The sequence below is a fragment of the Magallana gigas genome, chromosome 6 (genome assembly GCF_963853765.1).
Source record: "Magallana gigas chromosome 6, xbMagGiga1.1, whole genome shotgun sequence".
Taxonomy (NCBI): Eukaryota; Metazoa; Mollusca; class Bivalvia; order Ostreida; family Ostreidae; genus Magallana; species Magallana gigas.
In genome coordinates this window covers 51,668,283-51,684,302 of record NC_088858.1, presented here as the reverse complement: position 1 = coordinate 51,684,302, position 16,020 = coordinate 51,668,283, and the positions used below count along the sequence as shown (strand labels likewise).

The 16,020-nt window shown below is 36.2% G+C and overlaps 2 protein-coding genes and 1 long non-coding RNA gene across 4 annotated transcripts in view; 1 reads left to right on the top strand and 2 right to left on the bottom strand.

Annotated features, from left to right (window-relative positions):
* LOC105334905 (aldehyde dehydrogenase 1A1) overlaps positions 1-16,020 on the top strand; it is a 31,060-nt gene that overhangs the window by 2,715 nt on the left and 12,325 nt on the right. For both annotated transcript variants that reach the window (XM_066088776.1, XM_011438512.4), the window contains exons 2-10: positions 12,652-12,756; positions 12,909-13,049; positions 13,222-13,348; positions 13,453-13,514; positions 14,034-14,276; positions 14,400-14,502; positions 14,749-14,939; positions 15,189-15,353; positions 15,547-15,704. In XM_066088776.1, coding sequence (XP_065944848.1) covers positions 12,652-12,756; positions 12,909-13,049; positions 13,222-13,348; positions 13,453-13,514; positions 14,034-14,276; positions 14,400-14,502; positions 14,749-14,939; positions 15,189-15,353; positions 15,547-15,704 — 1,295 coding nt within the window. The remainder of the gene's footprint in view (positions 1-12,651; positions 12,757-12,908; positions 13,050-13,221; positions 13,349-13,452; positions 13,515-14,033; positions 14,277-14,399; positions 14,503-14,748; positions 14,940-15,188; positions 15,354-15,546; positions 15,705-16,020) is intronic.
* LOC136276332 (uncharacterized) lies at positions 3,504-4,609 on the bottom strand. Its single transcript, XM_066088170.1, has 2 exons — positions 4,179-4,609; positions 3,504-4,034 (listed from the first exon to the last, which is right to left on the bottom strand). The coding sequence occupies exons 1-2, from the start codon at positions 4,522-4,524 to the stop codon at positions 3,886-3,888; spliced, it is 495 nt and encodes a 164-aa protein (XP_065944242.1). The 5' UTR covers positions 4,525-4,609; the 3' UTR covers positions 3,504-3,885.
* Positions 14,826-15,299, bottom strand: LOC136276536 (uncharacterized). The gene is made up of 2 exons (XR_010715029.1): positions 15,160-15,299; positions 14,826-15,048 (listed from the first exon to the last, which is right to left on the bottom strand). It is a non-coding gene; the product is annotated as an uncharacterized lncRNA (long non-coding RNA).

Sequence of the window (16,020 nt, the reverse complement as noted above, 5' to 3'; positions counted from 1 at the left end):
GGTTAATAAAAAATTTCCGGAGAGTATTATAATACAGCTTTACAGCCACTTGTGAACGTGTACTGTTTGCCATAAGCAACTACTAATTTTGTAAAATTATCGTCAATACAGTATATACATGTACATGTATTTTAAAATATTTTATGATTTAAACTTTACCAGTTCATATACGATCAAATTCATCTGACACACCCCGTTCCTTACTTTGGGAAATCCAAAGAAAAATCATAATTGCAAAAACATAAACATACTAGGATACCATTACTATTTCTTCAAAACCTTTCAAGTTTTAACAAAACTTAGTGCTTTAATTTAAAAATTATAAAACTTCTTTTTATTTATAACAGTTTTATATTGTTTCATTATTTATCTTTTACTTGCACAACAAAATCATTTTGATATTTTAAAAAAGTATGTATAGTTACATACATTTTTCCGCCAAAAAATTACCCAATCTTTGCAGGTCGTTTATTCTAACTAATTCAAAAAAATAACAAAAAATAACAAGAGAAAAGCTGACAGCAATCTGGGTTTTCTTTTGTGTGAACAGTATCAATAATCCATTTGTCAATCCTGAATTGATAAATACTACCTACATGTATCCAGAGAAAGGGGTACTCTATATGCAATGTATTTGCCAAAAAATGACTACGTTCAACAGCTGATATTTTTGATAAATTATCAGAAATGAAAATCCTAGCAATTTGCATGTCTCTAATATATGTATAATTGATATGCAAAAGAACAATTTCCGAAATCTCGAAAACTGTACAAGGAGTTATCGGTACAATATGAGTATCTTTTTGGCAGCCACTCGCCCGCCCACCATTTTCACTATTTCAATATCTAAAAACCCGGTTAAAAATTCTCTCTAAAATTCTTAGAATTCAGAAGCAATGGAGCAACAACATCGGACCTCCTGGCGGTCTTCGAACCTCATGCTGTTCAAAATATGTTTACCCCCTTAAGACATTTCTTGATCCGTCTCATTTCTAGAAAAGAGTACGTATTAACTTATATTCCACTTTAAATTACATGTCAAATTATTTTAGAAAAATAAGATATTCGGCATTTCTTTTTAACCCTTATCGTATAATATCATGAGAAATATATTACAGAAATTAGCGCATTCGTCACATCGGCGACGATTTTTATATGCATGACCCTCTTCCTGTTTGGTCCAGTTTCAATCATACCTCAAAAAATTTTCTAAAAATAATACCGGTATTTTCGATAGAAAAATGTCCTTCATTAAAAGTATATTGCAACAGTTAAGCCGAATATTATGTTTATTTTTCATCCATTCCGGCGATTACGGCATGCCGTTTCCCCGCAGCAAGGCAGTTGCCATATAAGGTCATGTCAAAATTCGACAAACTTGTAGACTTTACATTTGTTGATTTGTATTATGTCAGATGTGCTTTTGCCGAGCCTGAAGATACAAATACAGAAACTACGGATTGAAAGTGTGCAAAGTTGAATGTCTAATTAACTGATGAAAGCAATAAAACTGCAAATTGTGCATCATGCGAAGGAACTGAGTCAAATCTTACACGTGTTTATGCCCGAGTTCTATAGGTTACACGATCAGAATTACACATATTCATACTCAGACTCACACACCAACTCGATTACATATTCGGATTTAGAAGTTTACATGTCTGGATTTTTGAACACAATTACCCTCCATATTTTAATACAAAAAACAAGTGTCTGTCGTTGACAACCATGAACTGATGAATTGTGTTGCATTTTTGATATTGTCACATTCTGATTTTTACGCCGTCGTACGAACCACAGCAGAGACATAAATAACATGGATCTCTGTTGATCGACGACGTTATATATTTTTCTAATAATAATTAATGTAAGGTAAAGGGTATATACATGTGTATATATATATATATATATATATATATATATATATATATATATATATATATATATATATATATATATATATATTTTTTACCATGAGAAAAATATATAGCGTCAGTTGCCTGTCATACGCTGTGGCGTCGGACGCAAATTGAAACTGGTAGGGGGGGGGGGGTAGACTAATCATCAGAAACCTTGACCAGCAAAAAAAAACTATTATCCAAATCATGAAAATCCTAATCCGTGCGGGGGGGGGGGTGTTACCTATATCTCCAATAGTAATAAAATTCCTAATCTGTGGGGGGAGGGGCTAGTATAATTTTTCATTTCAAATATTACTATTAATATTTCATGTTTTTTTAAGGTAAATCTAGGAACAATTACATGTATGTTTGCTGCGAGAAAATTGGGGGGCTAGCTCCTCCCGGATGCTATGTGTCTAATGGTTAGGTCTAACTTTGCCAAAAAAAAAAATACTTCCGACGCCTATGATACGAATATTTCTAAATCGCATATTGAAACAATTTTATATTTGTCACTTATAAGCGCATGAATATACGCCTTTCTAAATTCTTGAACCTTTTTAAAACTGCCTTCTTGTTGAATTATTTAACAATTATATGATTTATAATTATTCAAATATATATTCAATCTATGGCCTTTATCATGTGCTTTAAGAATTTTACAATGTGAGGATTTTTGTGATAAATTGGAATTTTATAAGTTGCAACATATTTATAAAAAAAAGAAAATAATGATGAGTTACGTACTTCTTCTCATGTTAATATTGTTTACTATAAATTCAGAGAAATTATGCAAATATGAGCAAAACTTAAAACATAAACGTTCTCATTTGTGGCTCATGCGAGCTGTGATGGTTGTCTCATTGCAGAAAACAATTCACAGCCCTCCCAAATGGGTAATTATTTTTTATCTTTCTGCAATTACGAATATTTTCCCTCTATTTCTTAATAAAACCGATTGTAATATACAGCGCTATAGATACTGACAAGACTGACGATCCAGTTCTAACCACTTTTTCGATCGATCGAAACCTTCAAAATCACAAACTGCACGAATGATGACGTCAGACTCAAATTTCCATATTAGACGACTCTTGCAGTTTCTTTTATCTTACATACTGATGAACATAAACAATAATTATCTTACTTTAAATTACTCACAGTCTGTAAGATCAATTCATTAATTTGTTAAGGGAAAGATGTAAATATTAAATAAAATGCTTTCTTTGATGATTCATGAGGGATATAAAAGTAGCGACATTGCAGAAAAAATACATTCTTCGATAGCCAAAGTTTTCTGATCAGCATCGCTTCTCACAAACGTGAAAAGCGGTGCAGACCAGTGTCATGTTGTAAATTTTGAATTTACTGGGTGTGTGTAAATACAAAGTTTCCAACATGACAACAAGATGGCGTTAGTGGGTTATGTATTTTTTTCTGCAATGTCGCTACTTTTATTTCCCTCATGAATCACGAAAGAAAGTACTTTATTTTCATACTAAACCACCAGAGAACTGCAAGCTTATGAGTTTATCATAACGAACTGGTTGTTTTCCCTGTTTGAGAGTAACATTCCATATTAAAGGAGTCTAAACACTGAAATGATTGAACTTGTTGATACCAACAACACTTTTTATTAAATATCAAAAAATCATAATTTTTCAATAAATACATTTGAAACGTGACAACAACAGATATTGTTTACACCTTATACAATTAATATGATTTTTAATATTTTCTTTTCAGCCATAAAGTAATTTCAGCAATTGGGGAAAAAAGGGCGCCCACAAAAATGGTTGAATCTTAATTCGAGATAATTTTGATACAATTTTGGAGCCATCCTACCGTACACTTGTATCTTAAAGTTTTTTTAAATTCAGACATTTTTTGTTAAATTACGCTATCCTATACTATCTATTCTATCTTAAAATAAGAAATATACATGTAGTTGTTAAATTTTAAAATAGTGTTAACATTGGCGTTTTCATTCTTCATTAGGAGTGCTTTCGATGGCATCCCTGGACTGGGCTGTCCTTGGTCTCTGGGCAGACAGCTTCTTCTGCTGGATGATACTGTGTTCTCTTCGAATCTTGGCTTTCTCGTGCTTATCAACCAGAAGCTTGTCTCTTTCAACTGAAAGTTTACACATTTGTATGTCAATCATGTTACGTTCAATTTGACTGACAGATTATGTATGTTGAACATTAGAATTCTCTTAAACCTAAAATTAGATCAGTAGTATTGTACCTACTCTATATATACATATATGTTACATACCCTTCCATTTTTTATAGTCCTCGCCCCCAACTGGAACCTGAACTCGCTTAACGTTGATTGGAGGAAGCTTGGGTACAGTTGACTTGTACCCGATATCGAAGGCCACGCCCCCTTTCTTCTGTACGACTTCTAAGACCGGGCTATCAGGGACCTCATCGGCGTAAGGCTTTTTGGCATTAGGTTCTGTACAAAACATCATCCATGGCAGGGGCTTGGTCTGGATGGTATCTCCTACCAGCTCCTTCTTGATCTCCTCTTCCATCTTACTGTAGGCCTTCGCCTCTTCTTCTGACATGACATCCACTCTGTTGTTTCTCTCGCCCATACAACTCTGGATAAGACCCATTTTGTTGCTGATCGCTTGTCTGACAACTTGAAAATAATGCGATATGTTGTGGAACAATGGCGTTTTGGCATAGTGACGTCATTCCTTTGTGATGGTTTAACGTCACAAGTAAATGACGTCACTATATATTGGTCTTACCTAGCTATCCTAGAACCATTTTCAATGTGACGTAGGCCTGTCTATATCATTGCTTGCCACTCAGCCATGGCCTTTTGAAATCAACAAGATTTGTGTGGCTTTTGAGCCAAGACTACGCAATCGGTGCATATTTCGCTTGAAACCGCGTCATTTTCAACCTCTTTAATTGACGCAAGAAATAGATAGCTACGTCCAACCGAAAGTCCAAGGTCTTGTTAAAATGGTTCTAACATTAACTGTCTGGCAAGTAAGAAGAAAATGGAGATTATCTAGAGTTGTATAGGAAAAAGAGACAAAGTCGATGTCATGTTGGAAGAAGAGGCGAGGGCCTACATTACGCTGGAAGATGAGATCAAGGAGCTGGTACAAGTAGAAGACAACATCCAGACCAAGCCCCTGCCATGGATGATGTTTTGTACAGAACCTAATGTCAAAAAAACCTCGCGCCGATGATAGGCCTATCCCTGATAGTCCAATTTTAAAGGTCGTACAAAAGAAAGGGGGCGTGGCCTTCGATATTGGGTACAAGTCAACTGTACCCAAGCTTCCTCCAATCAACGTTAGGTGAGTTCTGGTTCCAGTTGGGGGCGAGGACTATGAAAAATGGCAGGGTATGTATCAAATATAGCAGGTACAATACTACTGGCCTTATATCACAAGTTTCAATATTGTATATACATGTACATGAATCACCTACAAGTGCATATATTTTTAGCTGAAAGAGACAAGCTTCTTCTGGTTGATAAGCACGAGAAAGCCAAGATTAAAAGAGAACGTATCATCCAGCAAAAGAAGCTGTCTGCCCAGAGACCAAGGACAGCCCGGCCCAGTGATGTCATTGAAAGCACTAATCTCATAGACTGAACAGAAAACGCTTTAGTACGATTTAAACAAGCGGTTCAAAAATACTTCCATGAATTTACTAAAACAATAAAATGTTTTCTTCAGTGATTCATTTGGGATATGAAGGTAGCGACATTGCAGAAAAATACATAAACAGCGTTAGCGGGTTGTGTAAATTTTGTTTTGCAATGATCGCTACCTTCATAACCAGCATGAATCATCAAAGCATTTTATCGTTTATATTAACATCTTTCTTTTAATTTATAAATTGATTATGAAAAATAAGTAAAATTCACTTTATTACTGTTAACGTACATAATACGTAAGCTAAAAGAAACAGCCAAGTTGTCTCTTGTGAGACTTCGAGTCTGACATCATGGTATTTCGTATGGAGGGTAATCGTGTTCAAAAATCCAGACATGTAAACTTGTAAATCCGAATATGCAATCGTGTTGATGTGTGAGCCTGAGCATGAATATGTGTAATTCTGATCGTGTAACCTATAAAACTCGGGCATAAACACGTGTAAGCCTTCGCATGATGCACATTTTGCAACTTTATTGTTTACATTAGTTAATTAAACCTTCGACTTTGCACACTTTCAATCCGTAGTTTCTGCGTTTGTAACTTCAGGCTCGGCAATAGCACATCTGACATGATACAAATTGACAAATGTAAAGTCTACAAGCTTGTCGAATTTTGACATGACCTTATATGGAAACAATGACGTCACTGATAGAAAAAGGCTAGCTGCAGTTAAGGGCATGCCGTGATCGCCGGAATAGGGACGGAATAAATAAAAAAATATATCAGGTAAGCCTATAATCATATTATCTCTGGATAACAACATTTCATAGAGTATTATTTTTCGGAAAATTAAATTATGAGATTGGTGTACATTTTATCAAGAGAATGTATAAAAGATGCGAGTAAAGAATTCGATCGGCTTCAGATATCCTCATAGAACTGAAAAAATTACATTTAATGACTTTGTTTGAATACACGTGTATAAAGACATATACGCATTTTTATTAATAGGCGTCTGAACCGGGAGGGGGGGGGGGGGGCTAGGGGGGACTTAGCCCCCCCCCCCCCCCACTTTTTTGCCAAGTTAGACCTAACCATTAGGAACATAGCAACAGAGAGGATTCAACCCCCCCCCCCCTACTCTTCCTCGCAACAAACAAAATTGTTCCTTAAAAGACCTTAAAGAGAATGAAATATTAATAGTGATATTGAAAATTAGAGTCATAGTAGGTATACTAGCACCCCCCCCCCCCCCACCACCACCACCACGGATTAGGAATTTCATGATTTGGGGGGGGGGGGGGGTTGGGCAGGTAAGATTGGAGTTATTGGTATACCCTCCCCCACGGATTAGAATTTTCATGATTATGGGAATTCTTGTCAATATTTTTCATGATTAGTTTAGCCCCCCCCCCCCTTTCAATTTGCTTCCGACGCCACTGTTATTAGAGTACATGCAACAAATTGTTAAAGTATAGGCCTCGGCTGAATTAAGAAAATATCTCCAAATGCATCCTTATCGCTACCACAAAGTTGTGACAAGACCCCCCCCCCCACGCGAAAAATTACACGGGGTCCGTCAGCTGAGTTGCAAAGTTATCGATAAGAAAAACAAACTATTTAAATACATTGGTTTTGAGATTGTGATAACCGGGTAATATGAGACATAAGAAGCGACGCCCTCTTTAAAAAAAATGAATAAAAATTCCAAAGATAAGGTTAACTGTCGTGAAATTAAAATGTGTATAAATTATTTTAAGAAATGTTTCTTTGCATTGTCGGCAATATATAGGAAAAAAGGCCTATCATGCAGGTAAAAATGGACATTTCGTAAAAATTATTTTAAGCAATTATTACGGGATTGAGTATGACGTCCTGAATGCATATGTCGGTTCAATACAGACTCACTTTGTGAAGTTGGCTGATAAAAATTTTCTGGAGAGCTAGTATAATACAGCTTTACAGCCACTTGTGGACTAGCTGCAGGTCTGTAGCTCCCTGTCTAAAAATACAGATGGAAGATCTTTGAGCTACAGTGCCTCCCATAGTAAAACTTCAATTTACGGCGCACAAAAAATATGCGCTAGTTTTTGTTTAATTATTATTGAAGATTGTGTTATTATTTATCTTTCACTTACACAACAACAAAAAGTATAAATACATGTAAAGTAACATAAATTTTTCCGCGAAAAATTACCAAATCCTTGCAGGTCGTTTATTCTAACTAATTCAGAAAAATAACAAGAGTAAAAATGGGGTACACTATATGCAATGCTTTTGCCCAAAAATGACTAAGTTCAACAGCTGATATTTTTATAAATTATCAGAAATCAAAATCCTAGCAATTAGCATACTTCTGATATATGTATAAATGATCTGCAAAAGAACAACTTCCTATCTTGAAAACTGTTCGAGGAGTTATCGGTACAATAAGAGTACCTTTTTGACAGCCACTCGCCCGTCTGCAATTTTTACTATTTCAATAATCGGAAACCCGGTTAAAAATTCACTCTCAAAATTCTTAGAATTCAGAAGCAATGGAGTTACATGGGACCTCACGGCGGTCTTCGAACCCCATGCCGCTCAGAATATATTTACCCCCTTAGGAAATTTCTTGATCCGTCTCATTTCTAGAAAAGAGTACGCATTTACTTATATTCCAGTTTAAAGTACATGTCATTTTTTTTTTAGAGATATAAGATATTAGGCATTTCCTTTTATAATACCATGGGAATTATATTACGGAAATTAGCGCATTCGTCACATCGGCAACGAATTTTTTTCTTCCTGTTTGGTCCAGTTTCAATCATACCTCAATTTTTTTCCTAAAAATAATACCGGTGTTTTCGATAGAAAAGGTGTCGTTCATTAAAAGCTTATTGCAACAGTTTAGCTGAATATTATGTTTATTTTTCGTTCATTCCGGTCCGGCGGTTACGGCATGCCTTTTCCCGCAGCAAGGCAGTTGCCATATAAGGTCATGTCAAAATTCGACAAACTTGTAGACTTTACATTTGTCAATTTGTATCATGTCAGATGTGCTATTGCCGAGCCTGAAGTTAGAAACGCAGAAACTACGGATTGAAAGTGTACAAAGTTGAAGGTTTAATTAACTAATGTAAACAATAAAGTTGCAAAATGTGCATCATGCGAAGGAACTGAGTCAAATCTTACACGTGTTTATGCCCGAGTTTTATAGGTTACACGATCAGAATTACACATATTCATGCTCAGGCTCACACATCAACACGATTGCATATTCGGATTTACAAGCTTACATGTCTAGATTTTTGAACACGATTACCCTCCATATGTTAATGCTAAAAATTCAGAGTGCATTATACCAGGCCATTTTTGGAGTAAGATTTTTTGATTTTGTCTTTTAATAGCATGCAAAATGCAATTGAATGCTTATTGATAATGTAGTAGTATACATTTTCAACCGAAACTATATGTTCATATAGAAAAATATCAAATAACATCCAATGTAAATTTGGAATAACAGAAATGGGAATCTTCACATTGCGGATAGGAAAAAGTTGAAAATAATTGATAATAGGTCGCATCTATACCTTTTAAAAAACATTTATCACCTTAATAAAGTTCATTGTAGTATCATTGTGGTTCATTGTGGTTTCATTGTGGTTCATTGCGGTTCATTGTGGTTCATTGTGGTTAAAAGACGCGCCGATATGTAAAGACATATTCATGCAATATACAAATGTACACACATGCATTACATATAATATACTGAATATAATAGTCCACTAAGTTGCAAAAGATACCACGGGACAGTGCATTGGTACTTCATCACGTTTGCCAATAATTGACCAAACTATACATGTTACATTATGCAGTACAAAAATGTATAAATCATGTGTATATAAGACAGTTTAAAAACTTCAAAAAGTAGATACAGTATTAATTTACAGAGGGATCTAAGGGTATCGGTATTTTCACAATTCAGTATCCATATTTTAAATTTGTTCATGTCATTCAAAAACAAAAACAAAATCCCATTACAATGTTGTATTAATTATTAATACATGTTTTGCCTTGGTAAATCTTAATTTGAACGTTGGAAGAGTAGGGAAATTCATCTGCAACTTATGATACATTATTTTTATTTTAATACATGTATCAAATGATACATTATGCATCAAAACAGAAGTATACAAGACAAACAGACAAAAATAAGAAATTCGGGATAAAAATATGGATTTTTAAAAAAATAAGCAATTTAATACAAAAAAAAGAAAATATGATTTTCTAAAATTTAAGACAGTAAATAAAAACGAAGCCTTAAGCGGATTTTTGATTCAGTATATGTGGTTCACAAAGCCAGATAAGGTTACAACCGAGCTCTGATGATAATCAATCAAATCTATCTATACAATTCATTTCACAAAACATGTCAATCACCATTTTGTGACGTCAAACGTGAAGTATATGACATAAAAAAATTAATATATAAGCACTTTACTCAGGCGTTTATGTGTTTTGTTATATTCATATTGTGTAGATTCGAAATATTTGATATAACCATAGAAACCATAGGAAAATGAAGAAAAGAGTTAACATGATCCCTTACTATTATTTTTAGACGGGGTCTTTATAATGGTATTATTTTTCAGGCCTAAATTAAGGTTATTAGGTCAACAAATAAAGTTCAATCAAAATATGATAAATATAGACAAACCACGATATATATATATAGCTCTATTAAAGCCATAAATTAAGGGGGATATATAACAGTTAATCACAAACAAATCATAATTTTAAAATTTTAAAATTTAGTCTGAATTACTATGGTAAAAAGATCCTCAAGTACTTTGACAGAAGCTCAAATCATTTATTTCATTGTAACAAATATTTAATTTCTCCCATTTTCATCTGAAAACAGACTATAGCTGACTGCTGACCTGTAATTAAATTCTTTTGTTCTCCACCTGCACCATATTCCCACTTAGCCAACACAGATCTACCTATATTTTACCTGTATTTTTTCAAAGTTGTTGGCTAAGTAAGTTGGAAGACACCTTCATATCTAATGATAAATAATTGAATGAAAACGTCGATTCGCTTCAAAACACTCCGTTGATCAACAGACTAAATGTAATTGCGGGCAATAGCCCCCCCCCCCCCCTTTCAATTTGCTTCCGACGCCAGTGTTATTTGAGCTGATTTTTCCCTCTATTTAGAAATACGCCTTTTGGTTTATTACGTAATTGATTGCAGTACACGTCTGCACAGACGCATGCAATTTTTTGGAAAGTTTGTCTCACTAGACGGCATACTCTAAAACCTGGCCTGGCCTGGCCCCATTGGCCTGGCCTGGCCTCAAAGTTGGCCTGGCCTCACTTTTGGCCTCAAAATTGGCCTGGCCCCAAATTTTGGCCTGACCTTAAATTTTGGCCTGGCCCCTAATTTGTACATGTCCTCTTCAAAAATGGTTGGCCAAATTTGAAAATTTCTCTTTTTCTCATTTTCTTAGAATTAGATTGAATTTTTAATGATTTCTTTTAAAAATTGAAAATTTAGTGCTTTTTTGATGTTTTAAGAAAAGAAAAATCATATGAAAAAATACATATGACAAGTGGCCGATTTTTCAAGTTTGATTAATTCAATCCATGTCTAAATACACAGAAACTTTCTCAGACATGCATGTACAGCACTGCTATTACTATTGTTGAGGAATAGATTATGCCAATACCAAAGCGATTAACTAAGAGAGTCGCCCCCCCCCCCCTTTAAAAGTTAAACATCATTTTAAGAGACAGACCTGATTGATATCCAAAACATTTGTAAACTGGTTCATAGCATGATATTGTTATCACTGTGTAATGCACTTTAAAATTTGCAGTTTGTTTACATTACCTGTCAACACCGATCAAGCCCAAATTTCCCTCCCCAGCAGAAATTCAATATCAATCTTTTCTGTCGCTAATCTGCTACATTGGGGTCAGATTCATCGCCTATCCTGTCATTTAACATTTCACACGGTCTTATTTAATTAATGGCATTTGTGAACAACTGCAACATTGCATCCTCCGATACCTTGACTCAGCAATGGTCAATAATCATCACCTCCTGGTTAGAGTAGAGTTTCATGCATGTGTTGCTTGACAATGGGGAATTGTCATTATCAGAATTTGAACAAAGCAAAACATTTTGTTACCTTTGGTGTTGGTTAGAACAAATATTGGCCTCTTCCAAAAAAAATTTCTCGAACAAGTCGTTGATTCAAGATGAGTTACATAGATTTTTGTCCAATCCTGAGAGCAGTTTGATCTAAATACATTGCAAAAACATGCCATGGTTATACAATGGCAGCGCAAAAATCACATTCTTAAGTTGTTAAGAATTTCAAACAGGCTGATTGCCGCTGAATAAAAATCAATTAGAAAGAATTACTCGACATACCTTTGTTCATAAATATACATTGTTAGTACTATATTTTCAATTGTACCTATTATTTTTAAAAGAATATCACAATAAGACACTAAAGCCACCAAGTAAGATGTTTAATATGTATTGAAAGTAAATCAATAAAAAATCAATAAAAATCATCAAATATGTAAAGAAAATATAAAAAAATTTGAGGCCAAAAATTCTTGTAGAGGCCAAATTTTAGGCCAGGCCAATTTTTGAGGCCATGCCAAAATTTGAGGCCATGCCAATTTTGAGGCCAAAAGTGAGGCCAGGCCAACTTTATGGCCAGGCCAGGCCAATGGGGCCAAGCCGGGCCAGGCCAGGTTTTAGAGTATGCCCTCAATAGACAGACCTTGAGGCTATCTATTGTAGAAAACAAACACTTACATTGACTGACATGTCACATATCTGATTTTAGTCGGCATGTGGTTTATTTATAATGCACATCATGCATTTATAAAACAGGTTTTACTTAATTTGCTATATCCGATCATAATGTGCTAATGTCTGAAGTCCCGGGACTTAATTCGGTAACAACTGGGTGCGTTGTTTTTTTTTTCTATATGTGACAGCAAAGTGTACCCTCTTCATGTTTCACGAAAGTCACCATGCAAAACATGCAAAAAACCTTTAATATTATAAAATGAAAAATTAATTTCAGCATTTGAATTCTTTTTGATATTTTAGATCCTCATCAACAATGAGTTTGTGGATTCTGTCAGCGGCAAAACCTTCCCCGTGATTAACCCGACCACGGGGAAAAAGATCTGTGACGTGTCTGAAGGCGACAAGGTTAGCTCCCCATGGTGATCACACCCTCAAAATCTTGTTTCACCAAATCACGAATTCTCGGGTCTAACTTTTCCGACAGAGCTTGTCTGAAATGCCCGGGAATCCGCCTTTGCGTTTCTTTATCTTTCATTTTGACGTCCTACACCTTGCAGGAAGATATTGACAAGGCCGTGGCTGCTGCCAAGGAGGCGTTCAAGTTAGGGTCACCATGGCGTCGGATGGACGCCAGCCAGAGAGGACGGCTCCTGTACAAACTCGGCGATCTTATGGAGAGGGACGCTGAGATCATCGCGGTAATCACATGTGAACTAAAACAAATAAATGTCATTTTAGAATATTATTATTGGAATTGGACATCGACTTATAATAAATAGAAGCACTTTACTATCGAGAGAGGTGAATGGAGAGAAAGAGAGAAACAGATTGGGAGAATGATTTTTATATAAAATATTTTGCTCGTTGTAGAGCCTTATCACCTTGGAGATGGGTAAACCCTTTCTTCAGGCCTATGGCGAGACCATGTGGGCGACGGGGGTACTGCGTTTTTATGCGGGACTAGCCGACAAGATCGGTGGTAAAACGATCCCAATAGGTAAGACTGGTCGTAAGATAACGAGGTGTCGTAGGGATTTCTCCACAGTCCACACATGCTTCATATCACTATGAATGATTATTTGATTTTTACTTGTTTAATAGATGGAGACCTTTTCGCTTTTACTCGTCATGAGCCGGTAGGAGTATGTGGACAGATTACTCCGGCAAGTCATTTATTAAAGTTTAGTTGCTTGTACTTTTGACGCAACAGAAACAGCACAAATTCAGCAGTCCCACTTATTTGAATCTATATACTAGTACAGTTAGCGTAAAGAGTTAATATATAATAGTATATTGTTGTCATTGTTATGTAGTTTGTGAAGTAATAGTACATTAGTATAGACAAATCATCATCCTAGTGTACATTTCTGAAAATGACCAAACAAGTTTTTCACATGGATAGATCAATCTAACTCAATATTTGAATGTATTATTTGATCAATCCTATCAATATACAGTGTACTTTAACTTTGTTTGCAACAAAGATATAACCCCACCCTAATCATCACCCATCGTCCAGCACAAACAGCAAAAAAAAAATCATAAAATTATGTTTACTAACCAAAAATATTTACTAATTAATTTGTCCCTGAACGTAATTAAAATAGATAGTGAGCAATCAGCTCTCCTCCACTAACAACTGTAGAATCTTCATTTTCACGGGATTCGCCTCTATTTTCCAGTGGAATTACCCCGCCTCCATGTTTACATGGAAGATCGGGCCCGCCCTGGCCTGTGGCTGTACCGTGGTCATGAAGCCTGCGGAACAGAGCCCCCTGTCGGGCCTCCACCTGGTGGCGCTGTGTCAGGAGGTCGGGATCCCACCGGGCGTCGTTAACATGGTCCCAGGCTACGGACCCACCGCAGGTGCCGCCCTCACAAATCACCCGGATGTTGACAAAGTCGCCTTTACTGGATCCACCGAGGTCTGATTTCCCCATTTATTTGTTGTACTTTCACTGCTTAAGTTTGAATGGTCCTTATGTTTGAATACTGTGTGTAATGATACATTGTATGAATACTATAATATAGCCACATACTACATTCAGGTCGGCAAGATTATTCTACAAGCTTCTGGTGGGACTAACATCAAACGCACTTCACTGGAACTTGGCGGGAAGAGTCCTTGTGTAATTATGGACGATGCTGATCGTAAGTGGAGTAAAAAAAAATAGACGTTGTTTTGCAAATAATTGAAAATTCTCAAAGTGAAGGAAAATATCAATCAATCAATCGGCAATTATATTTGCTTAGATTACCCGTCTCTGAGTGCTTAGATTACCCGTCTCTGAGTGCTTAGATTACCCGTCTCTGAGTGTTTAGATTACCCGTCTCTGAGTGCTTAGATTACCCGTCTCTGAGTATAAGCAACTAACCGGAGAGGCTAATTTCTTTCAGTGGACGAGGCTGTGCAGTTTGCGCATGACGGCGTTATGGTGAACGCCGGACAGTGCTGTATCGCCGGAAGTAGAACGTTTGTCCACGAGAAGATTTATGACCAGTTCGTGGCCAAGAGTCGCGAGCTGGCCGAGAAACGGACGCTGGTGACAGGGGACCCCTTTGATCCCAACACCCAGCATGGACCACAGGTAAGAGGTGTCCTAAACACGGAAATGATCAACTCCAAAACCTCATCAGGGTCATCAGATAAGGCAAATCGTACATATGTGAGAGGAAATCCTAATCATGAAATAGTGTCTATGGACAAAAGAAAATACAGTCTTATATAAAACCCCTGAACATGATTTAGGTTTAGAAACATCACAATAAAAACTTTTTATTTTTTTGTAAAATGAGTTTATTGGTTACCGGGCCTGTACGATCATTTTCGAACCCAGGTGGATGAGGATCAGTACAAGAAAGTGCTGGAGCTGATTGAGTCAGGGAAGACAGATGGCGCTAAAGTCGAGTGTGGGGGCGCTGCGGTCGGGGGGCAGGGTTTCTTCATCAAGCCCACGGTCTTCTCGGGAGTTACCGACAACATGAGGATCGCCAAAGAGGAGGTTAGTGAATTGTTTGAAATGTGAAAGCAAAAAGTCAAACAATATTTCATTATTTTAATGAAAATTGCAAAATGATTTGTCTTTATCGAGGTACATCAACTTCCAACTCTTACTCGTAAATGTAGCCTGTAATTGTTTTTATTTAAAAAAAAAAATAATTCCATTGTTCTCCCTTCTCTGCATTGTCCTGTAGATTTTTGGGCCCGTCCAGCAGCTCTTCAAGTTTAAGACTCTGGATGAGGTGATCGAGCGAGCCAATGCCACCACGTACGGCCTGGGCGCCGCCATCTTTACCAAGAACATCGACAACGCCATGACGTTCACGCAGGGTGTTCGCGCAGGAACAGTGTGGTAAGTCTAGTAGCCCATTGCCCCGAAAAAAGTTAATTAAAATGAATCTTAACCATTACCCTAGGAAGTAATTGAATTTGACTGAATTAAAGTAATATAGCAAATATTATATGATGTCATTACCTGTTAATGCATGTATGTTGAAGATTAAAACATGATCTTCTGCCTTCGTAATAAACAATAATAAAATTTACATCCATTAAGTACTTTCTTCTATATTTTTTAAGAAAACTGATCGTGATTCGTATATGCGTAGAAACTGAATGTGCTGAAAGCTTCAGGATCCAGTTCTAACCAGTTATTTATCGATCGAACC